Source organism: Zootoca vivipara, chromosome 16 (assembly GCF_963506605.1).
Source record: "Zootoca vivipara chromosome 16, rZooViv1.1, whole genome shotgun sequence".
Classification (NCBI taxonomy): Eukaryota; Metazoa; Chordata; class Lepidosauria; order Squamata; family Lacertidae; genus Zootoca; species Zootoca vivipara.
Genome location: NC_083291.1, coordinates 37766923 through 37787579, shown reverse-complemented (window position 1 = coordinate 37787579; position 20657 = coordinate 37766923). Strand labels below are relative to the sequence as shown.

At 46.7% G+C, this 20657-nt stretch overlaps 1 protein-coding gene across 1 annotated transcript in view; it reads left to right on the top strand.

The window, feature by feature from the left end:
• The first annotated feature begins 18294 nt into the window (after nt 1-18294).
• FGD1 (FYVE, RhoGEF and PH domain containing 1) overlaps nt 18295-20657 on the top strand; it is a 54862-nt gene continuing 52499 nt past the window's right edge. Inside the window, exon 1 of the mRNA XM_035140955.2 lies at nt 18295-18825. Within this exon, the coding sequence (XP_034996846.1) occupies nt 18696-18825 (130 nt within the window). The 5' untranslated portion in view covers nt 18295-18695. The remainder of the gene's footprint in view (nt 18826-20657) is intronic.

Genomic DNA, 20657 nt, shown 5'->3' with positions numbered 1-20657 from the left:
TCATAAAAGTGCCAAAAGGGGCAGTCAAAATGATTGGGGCAGGAGCAGCTCCCCTTGGAGGAAAGTTTACAATGGGGCTTTTTAGCTTAGAAAAAAGATGAGTAAGGTGGGACATGATAGAGGAATATTAAATTACCCATGGATGGTGAAGAGAAAGTGGACAAATTTTCCCTCCTCCCTCATCCCTCATAATAGTAGAAGCTGTCTAATGAAGCTGATTGCTGATTGAGAAGAGCCAAGAGGAAGACAAACACTTCACACAGTGCGTAGTTAAAATGAGGCATTTATTGCAACAAGATGTGACAGACACTCTGAAGACAGGCTAAGAACATACAGAAATATGCAGTGGTGGCTACCAACTTAGTTTTTTTAAAAACTATCTGCGATGGCTTTGTTCTGTCTCCAGGAATGGCGACACCATGTCTCTGAAGAGCAGCATTCTTCCCATAGGCACCCGTCTGGCCACTGTTGGGAATGTTGACCTCTGGTCCTGATCCAGCACGACTCTTACGTTGTTATGGCAAGCAGATAGTCAGCAGGCAAAGCTTTTTGAGCATGCAGGGTTAGTGACGATGGGCAAAAACAGTACCTGGCGAATGTCTGCTTGTCTTGCAGCTTTTAAAAGCATGGGCCCTTTGAGATGGCTCATCCAGGTTCAGTGAAGTCAAGTCTCTCACAAAAAAGTTCTTTAAAGTGACAGTGTTAATGTAGCCATGGGAGTTCCCTGGTTAGGAGTTCCCAGCCCCAAATTGTCAGCAAACAGTTCCAGCTAATGACAGAGGTCATCCCATGTTGGACAAATGCCAGGGCCCAGAGGACTGAAGCACCCACTATTTCTTACCTCACACGAGGCCAAGCCCAAAGTCAGATGCTATACTCCAGTCCTGAGCTACTGGGGTTAATAGGAATGATGGTCTTCTGTGGGTGTGGGGCTCCTGGGCAGGCTGAGTTAATGCAGGAGGCCTGCCCTGCTTCACAGATCCCACCCCCTCACCAATCGCCTACAATGTGCAAAGGAAGAAGAGAGGGTATGGGATCTTGCCTGTCCTGAAGCCAGGATCAGGAAGGAGGCAGAGAGAGGGATGGATAACTTAAGGCTGGAGACAGGGAATTGATTATCACCTTTATAAATCCTATTTAATTAAATGTCTTCTCTTTGGGATATTTCATCTGCAATGGAAGGTGTATAGCAGGCATGTCCAACAGGTAGATCATGATCCACTGGTAGATCACTGGACATCTGTGGTAGATCACCAGTAGACCACTGGCTCCCCCCAAAGAAGCTCAACAACTTCCGCTCCCCTAAAAAAAGCTCAACATGTTTGTCCTGCACCTCAAAAAAACTGGGGCTTTCCTCCTCCCTAAAGAAGCTCAACAACTTTGACCTGCACCCCCCAAAAACAGGACTTTCTCCCTAAAAAACACATCTTTGTCATGCACCTCCAAAATGGGGGTAGATCACTGCCAGTTTTTAACTCTGTGAGTAGATCGCAGTCTCTTGGGAGTTGGCCAACCCTGGTGTATAGTAAGACTAAATTGGGAAATTGCTCCCTCCCCCAAAATATATTTTGCACAAGGGCCTACAACAAAGTCACAACCAGGGCCAGCCCAAGACATTTTGCTGCCTGAGGTACAACAGGCATAAAATCCAAGGCCAGCCAAGTCATTTTGGCACGAGGCAGAAAATCCCACAAGCAGCTCTTCCTCTCCTTGCCTCTAAAAAGTTCTAATAATGATTTGTTGCTCTCTCATGACATCCCAAATCAGCTGCCTGAGGCAATTACCTCACTGCCTAATGGTAGAGCTGGCCCTGGTTTGCATGTGGAGTGCAAAGTGGCCTTGCTCCACAACAACTTCAGGCACGCCTGGAAGAAGCGGACCATTTGGATCCCTTCCAGTCAGGATTCAGGCCTCATCATGGGACTGAAACTGCCTTGGTCGCACTGGTCGATGATCTCCGGCGGGCTAGGGACAAAGGTAAGAGCTGTTTCCTTGTTCTGCTGGATCTCTCAGCGGCTTTTGACACCATCGACCATAACATCCTTCTGGATCGTCTAGAGGGTTTGGGAGCTGGGGGCACTGTCATGCAGTGGTTCCGCTCCTTCCTCCTGGACCGTGTTCAGAAAGTGGTGGTGGGGGATGAGTGTTCAGACCCCTGGGCTCTCACTTGTGGGGTGCCTCAGGGTTCTGTCCTCTCCCCCATGCTTTTTAACATCTATATGCAGCCGCTGGGAGAGATCATCAGGGGGTTTGGGCTGGGTGTCCATCAGTATGCTGATGATACCCAGCTCTACCTCTCTTTTAAATCAGAACCAGTGAAGGCGGTGAAGGTCCTGTGTGAGTGCTTGGAGGCAGTTGGAGGATGGATGGCGGCTAACAGATTGAGATTGAATCCTGACAAGACAGAAGTACTGTTTGTGGGGGACAGGAGGCGGGCGGGTGTGGAGGACTCCCTGGTCCTGAATGGGGTAACTGTGCCCCTGAAAGACCAGGTGCGCAGCCTGGGAGTCATCTTAGACTCACAGCTGTCCATGGAGGCACAGGTCAACTCTGTGTCCAAGACAGCTGTTTATCAGCTCCATCTGGTACGCAGGCTGAGTCCCTACCTGCCCACTGACTGTCTCTCCAGAGTGGTGCATGCTCTAGTTATCTCTCGCTTGGACTACTGCAATGCGCTCTACGTGGGGCTACCTTTGAAGGTGACCCGGAAACTACAACTAATCCAGAATGCGGCAGCTAGACTGGTGACTGGGAGCGGCCGCCGAGACCACATAACACCGGTCCTGAAAGACCTACATTGGCTCCCAGTACGTTTCCGAGCACAATTCAAAGTGTTGGTGTTGACCTTTAAAGCCCTAAACGGCCTCGGTCCGGTATACCTGAAGGAGCGTCTCCACCCCCATCGTTCTGCCCGGACACTGAGGTCCAGCTCCGAGGGCCTTCTGGCGGTTCCCTCACTACGAGAAGCCAAGTTACAGGGAACCAGGCAGAGGGAATGCCCTCCCACTAGAGGTCAAAGAGAACAACAATTACCAGACCTTTAGAAGGCATCTTAAGGAAGCCCTGTTTAGGGAAGCTTTTAATGTTTGATGGATTTCTGTATTTTAGAATTTCTGTTTTGTTGGAAGCCGCCCAGAGTGGCTGGGGGAACCCGGCCAGATGGGCGGGGTATAAATAATAAATTATTATTATTATTATTATTATTATTATTATTATTATTATTATTATTATTATTATAAATCTGGAGGATTTGAGCTTACTTAGCAGTGTACTGCGTATTTTTGCTTGCAACAATGCATTAAAATTACAACAGGAGCAGAACCTAGCCTCCCTTCAATCTGGTTTCAAAACCCAGAGATGTAATCATCTTCGCTGTTTGGGACTGAGTGTATTGTGTTGTGCCACTTGGAATCCAAATTGTCTATGTAAGGATATGACTCAGAATAATTTGAGGAAAAAATAGAACGCAGAAGAATAATCAGACTGCTGACTGAAAGGCTCAGATTAACTGCCAAAAGTGCATTTATGTGTAGGCTTATATAGATGGGAATAACCCAGAGGAGAATAAAGGGGTCTTTGCAATGCCACAAAATTAGTACATAACAGCTTTCTTTGCTTTGGGTTACAAAGAGAGTTGCCAGATGTGGATCGTTTAAATGGCTGCCGTCCCATGTTATTCCAGCATGTCACAGCCTCCTAGACCAAAATGGGTCCCTTCAGAACATGGCCATTCCAAGAATTCAGTAAGGCAGCTTTGATTTCGTTGATTTAGAATTGTTTTTATGTACCACGTGCATGTCAATTACAAGCATGAAAATAAGTGTTCTATTATAGAGTTACCTTCCCAGTCAAAAGGAGTATGCTCATAAGTCCTTGCATTAGTAACATGGGATGCCTTGAGGTCTGAAATATGTCCAAAAGAATAACTTTGAAGCCCCTCCACCCCTCCCTATCCCCACCAGCAGAAGGCAGTAGACATATACCAGCCCTGGATCTACGGAAGTTAAGAGCCATTGCAGTTAATGGTTAGAGTGCTGGGCTGGGACCAGGCAGATCCAGGTTCAGATCCCTACTCAGCCGTGAAGCTCCATTGGGCGACCTTCAGCCAGGCAACCTCTCATCTGAACCTACCTGAGGACAGAAAGGGGAGACATCATATCTGTTGCCTTGAGCCCCATGGACAGAATACAAATAATAATAATAATAATAATAATAATAATAATAATAATAATAATAATAATATAATAATAATAATAATAATTTATTATTTATACCCCGCCCATCTGGCCGGGTCTCCCCAGCCACTCTGGGCGGCTTCCAACAGAAGAATAAAACACAATAATCTACTAAACATTAAAAGCCTCCCTGAACAGGGCTGCCTTCAGATGTCTCCTAAAAGTCTGGTAGTTGTTTTCCTTTTTGACATCTGTTGGGAGGGCGTTCCACAGGGCAGGCGCCACCACCGAGAAGGCCCTCTGCCTAGTTCCCTGCAACTTGGCTTCTCGCAATGAGGGAACCGCCAGAAGGCCCTCGGTGCTGGACCTCAGTGTCCTGGCAGAATGATGGAGGTGGAGACGCTCCTTCAGGTATACTGGAACGAGGCCATTTAGGGCTTTAAAGGTCAGCACCAACACTTTGAATTGTGCTCGAAAACGTACTGGGTTCCAAGTACGTTGTCTACTCTAGAAAGTAACAAAAGGAGCCACTGAATGGGAGGGCCCTTGGTCATCTTGCCTGCTGGGTCCCTACAGATTTAGAAGCCTTGCACCAGTGCCACTGAAAAGATCGGGGTGGGGTGGGAGAATTGATCTCCCAGGCATCATTTGAAATTCTTCTCAGAAAAGCCAAGGACAGGAAACCCAGAAACTATAATTCCTTCCCTTTTGCCCCCTTCCAATGCGCACAGCGCTCTAACCATTCGACAAGCTGCCTTTACAGACAGCCATATGCCTTCTGCACAGATGCGCAGCTCTCCAATGTATACATGCAACTGTCCATGGCTTGGGGACAAAACCCCATAAGCAGGGATGTGAGGGGCTAGTTATACAAGTGACTATTGAACTCAGACAGGCCACAAGGCTGACAGCTGGAGTCAAAGCCTTTTGCATTATCTAGGTAGCTCCTGCCAAGAATGCACAGGGGAGCCAACTGGGAGCTCTCGCTTAACCTTAACCGTTGGATTGCTGCTGGCTTTGTGGGATTATCATTCCCAGTACACAGGAACTGCAATCCAAAGCCAAGAGACCCCCATCTTCTCTGAGATGGAAACAGCTTTTATTCTTTTAGGAAAACGGGGGGTGGGGGGTGGGAACCTCTTTGCTTGCGCTCAGATGCAGGCAGTTAACTGAGAGCTTTGCCTCTATGTGTGTGAAGTCAATCTGTGTGTGGTGTGTGTGTGAGAGAGAGGGGGGGGCATTTGTTCAACACTGGAAGACAGAGCACATAAGAGATGGAGGTTAACATGCTGCAACAGCATACCATAATTAACAGAATTTGCATATGAATTTCAACAAGTTTAAGAGATACGAAGTTAGCCGGTAATCTGTTTCCCCCACCTCTGCGCCATCACATTATCAAATAGAGCAGGCATCCCCAACCTTCGGACTACAATTCCCACCATCCCTGACCACTGGTCCTGTTAGCTAGGGATCATGAGAATGAATGAATGAAATCTTTATTACGGCCAAAGGCCCACAATATAATCTTATGCAACACAATGTACAAAAACACTGGGCAAGACAGGATAAAATAAAGCAAGAGTAAATAAAGTTAAAAAAGGACTTTAAAAAAAAATTCAATACATATAAACAGATATAATTTGCAAGAATTCCTTGGCTAAAATAGATGGAACAGTACATTTGTTTCGACAAATTTCCACTATAAATCGGGTAATAGAACAGATTTTCAGTAATCATGAAGTAAACCATTTTTCCTTTTGTATGAGATAACTGTAACCAAATATCTTGCTACTAGCAGTGTTCTGCTAGGGTCGCTGTCTTGTAGCAGATATGTTAACTGAGACTCCAAGTTCTCAGTCAAACTTTCTGTTATTAAGGGAAGTAGAAATCTGGTCCGGGAGTCCGTGTGCAAGGGACAACAGAATAATATATGATGGATAGATTCTATAGTTTTGTTATCACATGCACATAATGCTGAAATTTGTCCTTTAGTAAACCTATTGCCCATAACGTTGGATGGAAAAACGTTAAATCTTGCTTTAGTAAAAGCAAATCTGTGGGCCGCAACAGATAAAGATGACAAATAAGATGGAATCTGCGGTGTAAGCCGTATACAAAGATTCAGCGGTGAACATGTACCACTTCACATTATGACATAGGGATCATGAGAGTTGTAGGCTAAAACATCTGGAGGGCTGCAGGTTGGTGGGGGCCTGAAATAGAGTTTTGCATAGAAATAGAGCAAAATACACACCAGGAGGCTTTGTTTTGTCAGAATCGAGTATACCCTTCCAGACTGCTTTTTTAAAAAGTATATATAAACTTTATTTTCCGGTTTTAACAAGATTACAAATACACACCTTACAAACACATATTTTGAATGCAATTACATATTTGGACTCCCCCTCCCCTTTGTGGTTCCTTTTCTACTTTAGATTTTTAACATTTCACTTTACTCCATTTTTAAGTTACTCTGCCACTTATCTTAGTAATATTTTTAACTGCTTGATTTAAGTTAATCCTACTAATGAACTTAATCATGCCAGAACTTTTCAGATATTCTGCAAATTTCCCCCATTCTTTAATAATTTCCCCCCTCTCTTGGCACCTGTCATCTTTGCCATTTCGGCATAATCCATAATCCTCCCAGAGTTAACACTAAATACATGACTTCTGGTAAATGAGCCACCAGAGCCACAGTGAAAAATTGTGCCCCAGGCTTTTTAGACTCATGGAAAGACAGATCGTGAAGCTGAGGCTCCAATACTTTGGCCACCTCATGAGAAGAGACAAATCCTTGGAAAAGACCCTGATGTTGGGAAAGATTGAGGGCACTAGGAGAAGGGGACAACAGAGGACGAGATGGTTGGACAGTGTTCTCGAAGCTACGAACATGAGTCTGACCAAACTGCGGGAGGCAGTGGAAGACAGGAGTGCCTGGCGTGCTCTGGTCCATGGGGTCACGAAGAGTCGGACACGACTAAACGACTAAACAACAACAACAACCCATGTACTATCTGAAACCAAAGGGGCTTATGAGTTGCCAGATGTGATTTCCCCCAGCTCAACTACCTCACTACCAGGGCAGTTCAGACCCCTGTCTTGCAGAGGGCATGAACAAACTGGCAGCAGAGGGACAGGGGCCCTGCAAGGACAGGAGGGAGAGCAATGCTTGACATATCTATATATCAATCTATGCATAGATATAGTGCCATTGTTGACCCCAAGGACCTAGGGGCTCCGGGTGTATAGGCGGGGAAAGCCAGTCCCATGGAGGAATATTATACACACACACACACAATTTATTTTCTATTTAATATTATACATCCATATAATCATTATCCACTTTGGCTCTTTAGAGCCTAACAACCTCCTTCCCTCCCGCCTCATGGCTTTCAAAATTAACCTTTATATCACCGCATTTTGTATGTTTTCCAATTCTAATTGCACTCATTACAAAATAGAAAGGTAGGAAATTTCTCATTACAAGTCTTCAGACAACCCTGCTAGCATAGCTGCCAAGTTATCCCTTTTTTAAGGGATTTTCCCTTATGCTGAATAGGCTTCCTCGCGAGAAAAGGGAAAACTTGGCAGCTATGCCTGCTAGTGATGTTAATTGCTTACAGTAATCTTTCAGGTGTTGTATAAATTTACTCCAGTCCTTTTGGAATACTTGATCATACTGGTTTTCGATTTTTCCTGTCAGCTTCGCCACTTCACTTCTGCAAAGTCCGTCATCTTCATCTGCCACTCTTCTTTCGTTGGTAGGCTACTTATTGTTGTCTCCATTTTGGGGCTAAAAGAATTCTAGTCCCATGGAGGAATAGATGAGACTGGAGGTGCAAAGCCATCTCCCCATTGCTTGAAGCCTAGAAGCTTTTATTCAACCAAGGAGCACTGCTCCCCTTGATTTCCCAGTCATGTGCTCCATTGGCCTGGCCTAGACTGAATTCCCACCAGTCCCAGGTTCAGAACCCACAACCAAAGAAAGCTGAACTGGAATAGAAGTGAGAATATTGGCTACTAAGAAACAATTCACTTGTTGCTCCTCATGTTTGACAGTACGTGTACAGGGGTCAGCAAATATCTTCAGCAGGGGGCCGGTCCACTGTCCCTCAGACCTTGCGGGGGGCCGGACTATATTTGGGGGGGGGTGAACAAATTCCTATGTCCCACAAATAACCCAGAGATGCATTTTAAATAAAAGGACACATTCTACTCATTTAAAAATATGCTGATTCCCGGACCGTCCGTGGGCCGGATTTAGAAGGTGATTGGGCCGAATCTGGCCCCCAGGCCTTAGTTTGCCTACCCATGATGTAGCACCACCTCCAGTTCTGTCCCAACCCCTTCAAGCCAACATGCCTATGGTTTGATTGTTGTTGTTTTTTAAGTGCTGTGCCTTGGCCTGGTTCTGATCCAGGCTGTTTATTTTATTTTTAGCAGCTGACTAGGAGAGCTGTTCTTTTGCAGAACCAATCAGTTCAGGCATAGGAGAGAACCCTTGGAATAAGTAGGCAAGGCAACCCCAACCTTTTTGGGCCCAGGAGTACATTTGGATATCTGATGAACTGTCATGGGCACCACAAAACACCCATTTCACAGAAGGAAAACTGGTGATGCTCAGAACTTGCCACAAATAAGCAAAAACATCCCCTCCAAAAACAAACAAACAAACAAAAAACCCACAGGGAACACAATCAAATATGCCAATCCAACCATTTTTTTTAATTGGGATGAGCAGGGAGGCCTTGCAGGTGCCTGAGGGTGATGTGGTACCCAGACCTAGACATTCTGCCTCACCAGTTTATTTGTGGTGTGTTTGCATTGCCCCTGTCAGATTCTGTATCCAAAAATAGAGCAACTATGATAGTCTACATTATCAGTTATGTGGGAGTTTGTGGCCGAGGCCCTATCCTGAGCCAAGAGTGGTAAATTTTGTGTGCCACTAAGGGGAGAAAGATGGGGAGACAGATGTGAACCGTTGGGCCCAAACTACTCGGAAGCTCTTCCACTAATATATTTTTTTAAAACAAACAAACAAACAAGAGCTGTGCAATAACACCAATAGTTCAATCAGACTTGTGCAAGAGAACTTCCTGGTGGATTGTTTCCCACACAGAACCAGTCCTACCAAGGGGTGGTGCGAGGCGACTGCCTCAGGCAGCAGATGCCAGGATGGGAGCAATGGCAAGATGCTGAAGGACAGAGTTGTGGCCTGCCCTGTGCCTCCTCAGCTCTACTCAGGGATGGTGGCATCGTACTGACCTGCCTCGCGTTGAATAAATATTCAGTTCCCCGTCCATTTAGCTTTCATGCCTGGAAGGGGGCAGAGATAGTAATCTTGTCCATCACTTCAAACAGCAAAATGTCTGGTCCTGACCCCCATTAATGGAAAGGGGTGCCATTTTTACTTTTGCCAGTGACATGTTTTGAGGTGGTTCTAGCCACAGCGGGGCCAGAAGCCATGTCCACACACTTAGCAGAACAGTAACCTAGATGCCATCAAGATGGGAAACCATGCCGTTAGATGCTCCCCCATCATCCCTGACCACGGGCCATGATAACTGGGGATGATGGGAACTGTAGTCCAACAACATCTTTAAGGCCACAGGTTTCCCATCCCTTTTGTGAAGGAATATGGTGATAGGGAATTTTTCTACAGGCCCCAAGTCATAGACAGGTGTGCTAAGGACATACAACCTGAATACATTTTTATGTTATTTTATTTATTTATGTATTTATTTATTTATTTAATTTATATACCGCCCTATACCTGGAGATGTCAGGGCAGTTCACAGAACAAAATCAAAATATAAAACCACAAAATATACAATCAAAATAAAAGCAACCACTCAATAATCCACCCCCTCCCCAAAACCCACATTTTAAAAGGACTTCCCAGAGAGCTGATACTTGCCATGTCTACAGTCGCTTTTATGAAATAAAAAGGATTATATTGTATATGTTGTTATTATTTTACATGTCACTTTGAGGGGTTTCTTTGCACATTTAATTTTTTTAATTTAAAAATAAACTATTTGAATCCATTAAGTAAGTAAGTAAGTATCTGAGGAAGACTGTGTTTTCACAGGGTATGAATTTGTATAATCTAAATAGCATGGAGGAAATATTTCACTGTGTGTATCCAGGACTTAATACAACATGTGTGTTTTTGGACGGTAGTGAAGCAGAAGACGCCGTGTTTGTTGTCATCTTTTATATCCTGAATGGGGTGGTCAGTGTTGGCTGCTTTTATTTGAAGAGGGTAAATAGCAGGCAGGTGGGGGCAAGGCTGGCTTAGACATTTTCCAACAGTATTTCTAGAAGGGGACTGCAGGGCCATCTTTAGCAGATGCAGCGCCAGGGTGCAAATATCCGCCCAATGCCCCCAATTACCACGGATAGTGGGGGGCCTGAAGTTGTGCACGGCTAGCCATCGGGGGGGGGGGCAACTCTCTCTCATGTCGCTGCAGCTGGCGGGCGTGCAGGGAAAGGGGAGGTCGCTGGCAAAGTGCAGCTCCCCTGCTCGCTGGGGTGCCCCTGAGAGGCCGCGCCCTGGCGCAACGCACCACTAAACCCTGTGGGAAAGACGGCTCTGGGTGACTGGAAATGGAATGTAAGACGCCACCATGACATGTACACAAGCACATGCAGTTGTACCATCTATGAATCTGGAATGACAATGACGTTCTAGCTCTTTAATCACCAAAATCAGGGCCAGATGATGATTCCCCACTTCCACTCATATGTTAGCTGCTCTTCAACTGTCTATGGGTTCTAGATGAGAGGCAGTAAGAGGTAACTACTCAATGTTAAAGCCCTTTTAAAGATACGCCCCTCAAGCCAATGGGGCACAGAGTGATGGACTTGAACCAAGAAGACTTGGGTTGTAAATATCTGCTTAGAGAAAGAAAAGCTCTGGTTATTATTATTATTTCTACCACGCCCATCTGGCTGGGTTTCCCCAGACACTCTGGGTGGCTTTCAACAGAACATTAAAAACAGAATAAATCTTCAAACATTAAAAAACTTCCCTAAAAAGGGCTGCCTTCAGGTTTCTTCTAAAGGTTGAATAGTTTATTTCCTTGACATCTGATGGGAGGGCGGACACCACTACCGAGAAGGCCCTGTGTCTGGTTCCCTGGTTCCACCTCACTTCTCGCAGGGAGGGAACCGCCAGAAGGCCCTCGGCGCTCATTCACATCAGCTAAACACTGTCTCTCAGCCTGGCCTTTTTTAATTTTTTTATTTGTAAGGGAAATTATGATAACCCCATGTACACCTCCCTGAACTCTGGATACAAATATTACCAACAAATGAAACAAGTGTATGCGACAGACCAGGGGGCTCACATTAAGCTTTTAAGTTTTATTGCAGCTGTTTCATTATTTTATGAATTTCAGTTGCATTTCTGTTTTTGTTCTCGCTCGCTTTTTTTCTTGGAAAGATGCATTGATTGTTCTAGAGCAGGCACATCCAACAGGTAGATCGTGAGCTACCGGTAGATCACTGGATGTCTGTGGTAGATCACTGGTAGATCACTGGCTCCCCTCAAAGAAGCTCAACAACTTTGGCTCCCCTAAAAAATGCTCAACATTTTAGCCCTTTACCCCCCCCCAAAAAACAGGGCTTTGCCACCTCATAAAAGCTCAACAAGCCTGACCTGAACCCCTAACAAATGGGGCTTCCTCCTTCCTAAAAAAATCTCAACAACTTTGACCTGAACCCCTAAAAAACGAGGCTTTCCTCCTCCCTAAAAAAGCTTAACAACTTTAACCTGAACACCCCAAAAGGGGGGTAGATCACTGCCAGTTTTTAACTCTGTGAGTAGATTGCAGTCTCTTCAGAGTTGGCCACCCCTGTTCTAGAGAAAGATGTAGCCATAATAGCAGTAGTAGCATCATAGTAATGATTATTATTATTTCTGGGTGCTGCAGAAGGATGGTGGAAAAAAAGTGGAGTGCCCCTGAAGAGGAAGAAAGAGTAACAATGGGAGGAGGACTATAGCATACTCTTCAACACTTCCTTTTAGTTATTATCAAATTTACCTCCCACCTTTCTATAAAATGTGATAGACAGTTTACAGTTAAAAACCATGCACAGGGTTCAGAAACATCACAACTGCAGTCCTGCCAACCAAAACAGTCTTAAAAAGTCAGGAGAAGCCACAGAAGCATTAAAAAAAATCAGCTAAGAGAATATTAGACAAAAGCTCAGTGAAATAAAATCATCTTCGTTTCCTGCCTAAAAATGAGCTGCAACAGGATCAAGCGGATGAATTTGGGAGTGGTTCCAGGTCTTGAGTCCTTGTCTTAGGACCCCACTCAACAAATATTGAGGAAACTCCAATCCAGACCTCAGAAGAGAAACGGTCTCAACCAGCTGAAATAGAAGCTGGTGATCCTTGAGATATTCTCAGCCCAGATGGTTGAGGATTTTTCTTGACAGAATAAAATATAACTTCATTTATGTTCCGTGAACAAGGGAATCCTGAGTGTGTAGGCCAGTGAGATATTCAAAATGCATGGAGTCTGGAGATTATACAATGCCAAATAATTTTTGAAATATAAACTTTCAGATATTTATTTCCCTACAACCTGCAAGGCACATAAATTTAGGGCATAAATCTGTTGTCCCTACAGTCCAAAACAGAATCACACTGAGAGTGCCAAAATGTTGTACATACTAGCAAGGGTGTAATGATTTGTTTCCTAGTAAGTTATATAATGTTAAAAGGTAAAGGACCCCTAACAGTTAAGTCCAGTTGTGAACAACTCTGGGGTTGCGGCGCTCATCTTGCTTTACAGGCCGAGGGAGCCGACATTTGTCCACAGACAGTTTTTCCGGGTCATGTGGCCAACATGACTAAGCCACTTCTGGCGAAACCAGAGCAGCGCATGGAAACGCTGTTTACCTTCCCGCAGGAGTGGTACCTATTTATCTACTTGCACTTTGACGTGCTTTCAAAGTGCTAGGTTGGCAGGAGCTGGGACCGAGCAACGGGAGCTCACCCCGTCATGGGGAAATATGTACCAATGGTTGGTAAACCTTAGTTTTAGATGCAGATGTCCTGATTCAACAAGGACAATTAGAACGTCAAAACCGGTGCTTGGGAATGCACACCCTATGCAGATGCACATCATGATGTGCATTCACATTTTGGTGTCCCCATGCACCCTGTTGAACTACTTGGATGTGTGTCCATGTGTGTTTTATGTACAGGAGAATAATCAGACTACATACAATTAGATCTGGATTGTGGCCAGCCTATTAAAACAAATTATTTTTACATATACTCTCTCTCTCTCTCTCTCTCTCTCTCTCTCTCTCTCTCTCTCTCTCTCACACACACACACACACACACACACACACACACACACACACACACACACTGTGCAGGATTGCAACCAAATTTTGCAACCAAATTTAGTCTGCATCAGTAATCTCTATACATAATGCAAAAGTAGCTATTAAATATTTACAGCTGGAAGGCGTGCTATTTGGAATGCAGGAAGAAAATAGAAATATAGGTTTGGGGCTATCTGAGGCCATATGGAATTTTTGATCTGTAGTTCTCAGGCTGATTTCTAATGTGTCATGCATCTCACTTGCTTCTTACCTATGTGCAGTTGTCATATCTAAATGGGTGGTTGGGTTCTTTTTCTTTCTTAGTCTTCCTTGCGCTGTTGCCAAAGTATAGAGGCCATAGGAAACACAGGACCCTAGGAAGATTTTAAGTATGTATAGAGAGAACAGGAAATAGCCAGGATTCCACTCCCCAGCTGGAATTTCATTCAGCAGCCCGGATCCAGAGAAGGGACCCAGCAAATAAAAATCCAGACCCATCAGGAAAAGTTGCCTTTGAAGATCCATTCAAACTAGCATGCCGCAATCCGAGCTTTGTCCATTTTTCGGAGAGTGAAGTGTGATCTGTTGAGTTACGAGTTGGGGAAGAAAGAGCTGAAAATCAGATCTCTGGGCAGGGATTCTAAGGCCCAGCATCTCTGATTTTGGGACAGGAAGAACATGGCTGGCGGCCAGGGTTAAATGGATTTGCAACAGCCAAACATATCATAGCAGCAGGTTTGTATCAGACCTAGTAGTTAACACAGACCTGCCCTATCTGTCACTCCCCAAGCCAGGTGTAGCCCATCGACCATGTATTGTAACGGAAGTGGTACATGATAACCCCTCGTTTTTGTCACTCATCAAACTCTGGCAGGCCATTCTGCATGGCTGATATATAGGCTTTGTTCTGCTTGGAGCTTCAGTCATGGAGGAGGGGGCTCTCAAGCGCTGCTTGCCACGATGGAGGCAGCAATGTTTCTGAGTACAAGTTGCTGGAAACCACGGGAGGGGAGAAGGATCTTGTGCTCAGGTTCTGCTCCCTGGTTTCCCACAGGCATCTGGTTGGCCACTGGGAGAACAGGATGCTGGACGGGATGGGCCTTTGGTCTGGGGAGCGCATTCCACAAGCGGGGAGCCACTGCAGAAAAGGCCTATTTTTGCTGAAATATACTCAGAGTCCATGTTTTTTATTGCAGCTTGTAAAACAGTGAATGAAATGCCCCCCAAACCTCAGGCTTTTATATACATTATTTACACAATGAGTCCCGTCTGATTGGCTGATTCTGCTTCCCTCCTGGGGCCTGATTGGTCTTTTCCTTCAGGCCAACCCGTTGTTGCATTCTTCGATCCTACCAGCCTAATAGGCTGATTAAGTTCTTCCTGGAGCCTGATTGGTCTTCTCCTGCAAGCCAATCAGTTCAGGGCCGTCTTAAGCCCACCCAGCGCCCTGGCGCTAGGCCCCTCCAGCGCCTCTCCAAGGGCCCGGGAGTGCCAAGCGGACTGCGGCAGCAGCGGGAGGCCACCTCTGAGGACTCCGCGCTGCGCCTCCTTCTCGTTTCCCCAGCGCTGGGTTCCGCTCAGTCAAGCTTCGCCACCAGCGCGCGCACCGCGGGACCAGCAAGAGCTGCTTGGGCGCTGTGTGCGCGCTGGTGGCGAAGCTCGACTGAGCGGAACCCAGCGCTGGGGAAACGAGAAGGAGGCGCAGCATGGAGTTCTCGGAGAAGGAGTGCAGTTCTGGCGAGATCGCCGGAACCATGCGCTCACTTGGTGCCCTTCCAGCACCCGGCGCCGTGGTTCTCCGCGCCACTAGCCTCTATGGCTAGGACGGGCCTGAATCAGTTGTTGCATTCTAGGATCCTACTTGCCTATTGTTCTAGGATCCAAGCTTAGTACAGTACATAACACTTGTGTTGCCACCCTCCAGACCTCTCGTGGAAGAGGCACATGAAGAAGGGCCTCAGAGGATGGTCTCTGGCTCCAGGTCATATGGGGAGAGGTATTGCCGTCCTGAGCCATTTAAGGTTTCATACATCAAAACCAAGACTTTGAATTGGGCCCAGAAACTGATTGGCAGCCTGAGAGTCATTGCTATGGAAAGGCAACATACAAATAAAATGAGGAGGAGGACAACTCTGTGTGGTAATTTAGGCTGAGACCTGGTGACTTGTCCTGGCGAGCCTTGTATTTGGAGCTGGGTTTCATTAACAAGCGTTGTGACCCAGCAACTTGTTGCGTCTTGGATGGAGGTGCCAGCTAGTGGGCTGGAGGGCTGGGTACCAAGGGGTGAGGGATAAGGGGTTCAGGCTCTCTCTAGCGCAGGGATTTTTCAACCTGAGGCCACGTTCTTCCATGGGCAACCTCCTGCCAATGCTGGGTGCGGACAGAGGCAAGGAGTGGGTAGGGTCGGAGGCAAGAGTGGCGGCTTCTTCACGCCTTTGCACGTGAGACAACGTTCCAGCCACACAAAAGGAGATTTCTTTCACCCCTCACCACTCTCCACCAGAAACTATCAAGAGTTCAAGGGCACATTCCAGACAGGCAAAAGTACTCAAAGAGGGCATGGAGGAAGGTGGGGGGGGGAGACGCATTGGCCAGATAAGAGAGGCCTGCAGAGCCTCCTTCAGCCCCCAGGGCCTGAGGTCCCCCAATCCTTGTTCTAGCCCGAGGATTCCCCTCACCCCCCACCCCCTGCTCTTAACAGTAGTGTCCAGTAGGGTGGGGCATCAGTGAGCTCAAAGGAGGGCTGAGGGAGCAAAGGGATCAGCGCAGTTCAGCAGTGGAGGTAGGGAAACACACGTGATAGCTGGGAGGGCAGGGGCAAAACTAGGCTTTATTTCACCCGGGTCAAAGACCATAGCTGCCAAGTTTTCCCTTTTCTCGCAAGGAAGCCTATTCAGCATAAGGGAAAATCCCTTAAAAAAAGGGATAACTTGGCAGCTATGGTCAAAGACCCAGTTTGGCACCTCACCCATATCCATTTGTGTACACATAGGCTGGGATGCAGGGTTTTTGTTGGGGCAGTTTTTTAAAGGAAATCCCCATAAATAGGACATTGCGGGGGGCAGCTTCTACTGGGGGACAGAACCTCAGATAATTGAGTACTTTCAATACTTTTCAATAATATTTGTGGATCTGGGGGGGTGGGGGAAAGTGCCATGGCTGGGAGCCTCAATGGTGTTCCTCTGGAGGCTTCATGGGGGGGGGACTAGCTAGCCTCCCCTGGCCCTGGGCAGGTGCAAGCAAGCAGCACCAGATCTGGTACTGAATCCTTCTTGCATTACAAAAATAGTGAGGAAAGGTGGCATTTGGCTGCCAAGGTAGCGAAATATATTTAACAGCTTGCCCAGAGGAGTTCTGAAAGGCTGGTTCGAAAGATTGCAACCAGCATCAGAGCAAGCAGACTCGACACCTCTGCTTTCAACACATTGGCATTGAAAGGGCATGGCTGTCTTGCCCTGCCAATGCACCTCATGACTTGGCAAAACCAGGGCCCTGTGCCTTTAAATCACTTAGATTGTCCACAGCTGCTGTGGTTTGCAAGCATATTATCTGAGAGGGCTCCCCCCTCCAATACATGGAGCAGAGTTAACAACTGTTTAGTTCTGTAAAGGGTTTAGAGATTGAAGGGGGGGGTGCGTTTTCTCTTTTGTTTGTTTTTGGCCTATATTTGTCCTTTATTCCTCCATCCAGAGAAGCTGGTTTACTTTTAAAAAGCAGCTAAAAAAAGGAAAGCGCAACTGAATTTGGCTGTGAAGCCACAAAAATCCAGACCATGCTATTTTTTTATTATTATTAGTTTTTAAAAGTGGGATGCAGCCGCTTGAAGACAGTTCAGAGTTTACAGCGGACTTGGAACTCTTCTAAATTGTTAAATTTCCTTAGAAAACTTGAGAGCCAGAACTTCCAAGAAGCCTGACGCTTGTGAAGGAAGCAACTGAAATGATTTGGAAAATAAATGTTCGCCTGTCTGTTTGAACCTTACTAGAAAGAAAAGTTTGTGATACTATTAAAAATGTGTAACCACTTTGGGAGGGGAGGGGGAGAAGGGGGGAGGGAACTAACTCTAAGGTTTCAGGGTTGACCAGGAAATCTAGAGATCTCTGAAACCACAAACTGGCTTCAAATGTTTTCTAAAAGGATTACTGTAGAGGGGGAGGGCAAGTCTTCAGGGGGCAGCGTGATGCTGGAACTAGACTGACACTTTAAAGGCTAAGAAATCAGGGTTCGGGAAGAGGAGGGGGAATCAATATTTTTTTGGGGGGGATACTTGATCCCAAAATGTGCAATTCGTTTGAAAGCAGAGAAAGATCAAAGGCTGCCTTAAGACTTGGAGACTTCCCCCAAACAGTGGAAACCTTCTTGAGTGTAGGAGGGAGAAACCTCAAAGTAAACTGACTTCAAAACGAGCTGATTTTTCAAACAACAGCTGTTAGTGGAACCCTCCCAAGTGCGAGGAAATAAATTGCCAACACCCCCCCCCCCTTTCAGCCTTTTTTTTTGTCAATATCCTGGAGAGAGGCGGGGGGGGGGGAGAGAATCCTCCAGCCCAGGCAGCAAGAGCCAATCGACATCCATGTCTGTGTGTGGCTGCTAACGAAATCCCATTTCGATCCAATTTTTTAAAACAAAAAAGAAAGCGCCCCCCCCCCCGCCCGAGACTGAAGAGGAGGGTTTGAAATCTCCTTGCAAGCAATCTGCTCTCATCGCCTGGCGCTGCAGTACGAAAGCGCCAACCCACTGAGCAAGGAGTCTGTGCGGAGAGGAGAGGAGAGGGAGGGGAGGAGGAAGCGAAGGGGGAATGGGAGCAGACACTCCAACGTGGATAAGCTTTCAAGCTTGCTTTCTGATACATTCCTGGCCAAGGCGATGCTTCTTGCAAGAGCTGCGCTGACTTGTTGCAAGGATCTGTCTTGGGGGGGGGGCACACGCGCGCGCGCAGCCAATCCAGACTGTATCCATCGCTCGCTCTCCCCCACCCGCCTTCCCTTTCTTTGCTCAAGCGTGTGGATCTATTCGGTCGATTTAGCTGCATTCTGATCCACTCTCTTTTTTGAAGGGGATCGGGCCGCTTGATGGGGAATCTCAGCAGCCTGGCGTTTGGAGGGCTACCTCGGAGGGATTTTGGAGGGGACTGAAGGAGCGGGTGCGGGGGGTTGCCGCGCGATCATGCAGCGGGCCAGCGTGATGGGGATGCCCTGCCCGGAACCCAGTGGATCTTATTCCCAACAGTTCAAAGCCATGAGGTTTTCGTACCACATCGAGACGGGAGCAGCTTCCTCTCCCCAGATCCGAGCCGGTAAGCGAGAAGGGATTGGGGGCGGCGGGGGCCCCCCTCCCTCGTTTTCTGTTTTTCGCTGATCAATGGGAGAGCCTTCGTTCTGCCGTCAACGCTGGAGCGGAGGTGGGTGGTAGTGGGATTTCTGGTTTCGGTTTGCACCTTGAAGCAAGGGAAGTCGTGCGCAATGGTTAAATCAAATACCGGTAAGCGCTTGCGCCAAGAGCATCTGGTTCCGCATTCGGGGGAGTGGAGGCCAGTGGCTAGAGCAGTATGCCGAAATGGCAGTTTTCTCTCTAGGAAATGATGTGTAGTGTCTGGTGGGAATCTGGGGAGTGGTGCGCGCAAACGTAATAGCTCGGGATAAAAAGAGCTCTACCAAATGTGGATTATTATTATTTTTTAAGTCCATAGTTTGCAACAGTTTCGGTTCACTGGAGAATGAGAATGGGCAACGGGTCTCTTCTTTCATCTGCTCTCTCCTCCGAAACGTGCCTGGAGGTCCTGGAGCACAGGAGAAATTATGCTGCCAACTCTGTAGCTCTCTGCCCCAAAGAGCTTACAGCGATAGTGCAGCCACCCTCTCTTCTCTAGAGCTGCCTCTGCCCCAACGCTCCTTCTCTCCCACACGTCTTGTAGTTGGCCCTGATTTTCTTTCAACCCTGCCATTTTGATTTCTTTCCTTTGCAAATTCCCAAACCTGATAAAAGACCAAGAAGGCAGTTTTTGGAACAAAGAGGTATGCAGTTAAATTGCAATGGGGGAGGTTCAGAAAAGGGAAGGGGGGAGGGTTGCAAGAGCATTAGTTTCGCAGCCTGCACTCTCATTCCTTCCCCAGCATCCCATCTAATCTTTCTGAGTCGTCTTGCTTTGCAAGATGTAGGACCCTCTAAAAAACCCTCCCCCCATCCTAGACCACACAATTTTCTACCCCTTTCTTGGGAGTAGTTGTTCAGCTTGCTGCTTACAGTATAGCTCTTCTGCAAGACAGCTTGCCCCACTCTGGCAGATAAAGGACTTGGCCTACTTGAACTGCACCAGTGGAACTCCTTGCCACAGGCTCACACAAAGGCTCAGAGAAAATTTAACAGGATGAATACAGAAAAGATCAGCCGTATCTCCTGGCAACTCATACATTCATAGGTGGAATTAAGTTTGGAGCCAGGATTTGGTGTCATTTTCTCTGGGTCTGATTTGCAAATTGCATCCTGTCAAGATGTAAGTGTGAAATGTGCCAAGGGGAAGGGGGGGGGAGAGATGTGTGTCTCTTTTTTCTTCTTTCTCTCCCCCACCCTCTTCCAACTGTGAAGAATCTCACACAAGAGACTGAAGCATTTGAGTCACCCTTGCAAGTTTGGTATTATTAGAAACATTCTGTAGCCTGAGAAAGGCAATTGGGGAGGGGGGAGGGGGATTATTACAAAAAAAATAGGAAGAATTACCCTTCCTTGAAATGGGGCTGAAGATATGACTAAAGAACTGGGCCTCTGTCCTCAGCATCCACACCAGCCTTTGGGTACTAGGCCTGGCTCTTCAGAAATGCCAGTTATTACTGTGCCAATTTCCTTCATGACTTTGGGCTGGGCGTCACTCTTTAATGGAAAGGTGGGGCTTCCCAGTAGCTAGAGCAGGTTGCCCTGGGGGCTGGATAATGGTCTCCTGGCCTTTGCCGTAATGGGGGTGGGTGGGGGGAATGAAATGTAACAGTGGATTCTTGCAGGGCAAGCCCTTCCTTTCCCCACCCCTTTCCTTTGTTGATTCAGACTTGGGTAAGCTTTGTGTTGTTTCCCCCCTTTTTTTGCTCTGTGCCTGAGGCCAGAGCGGGACTCCTGTAGTCTTGGGTGCTACCACAG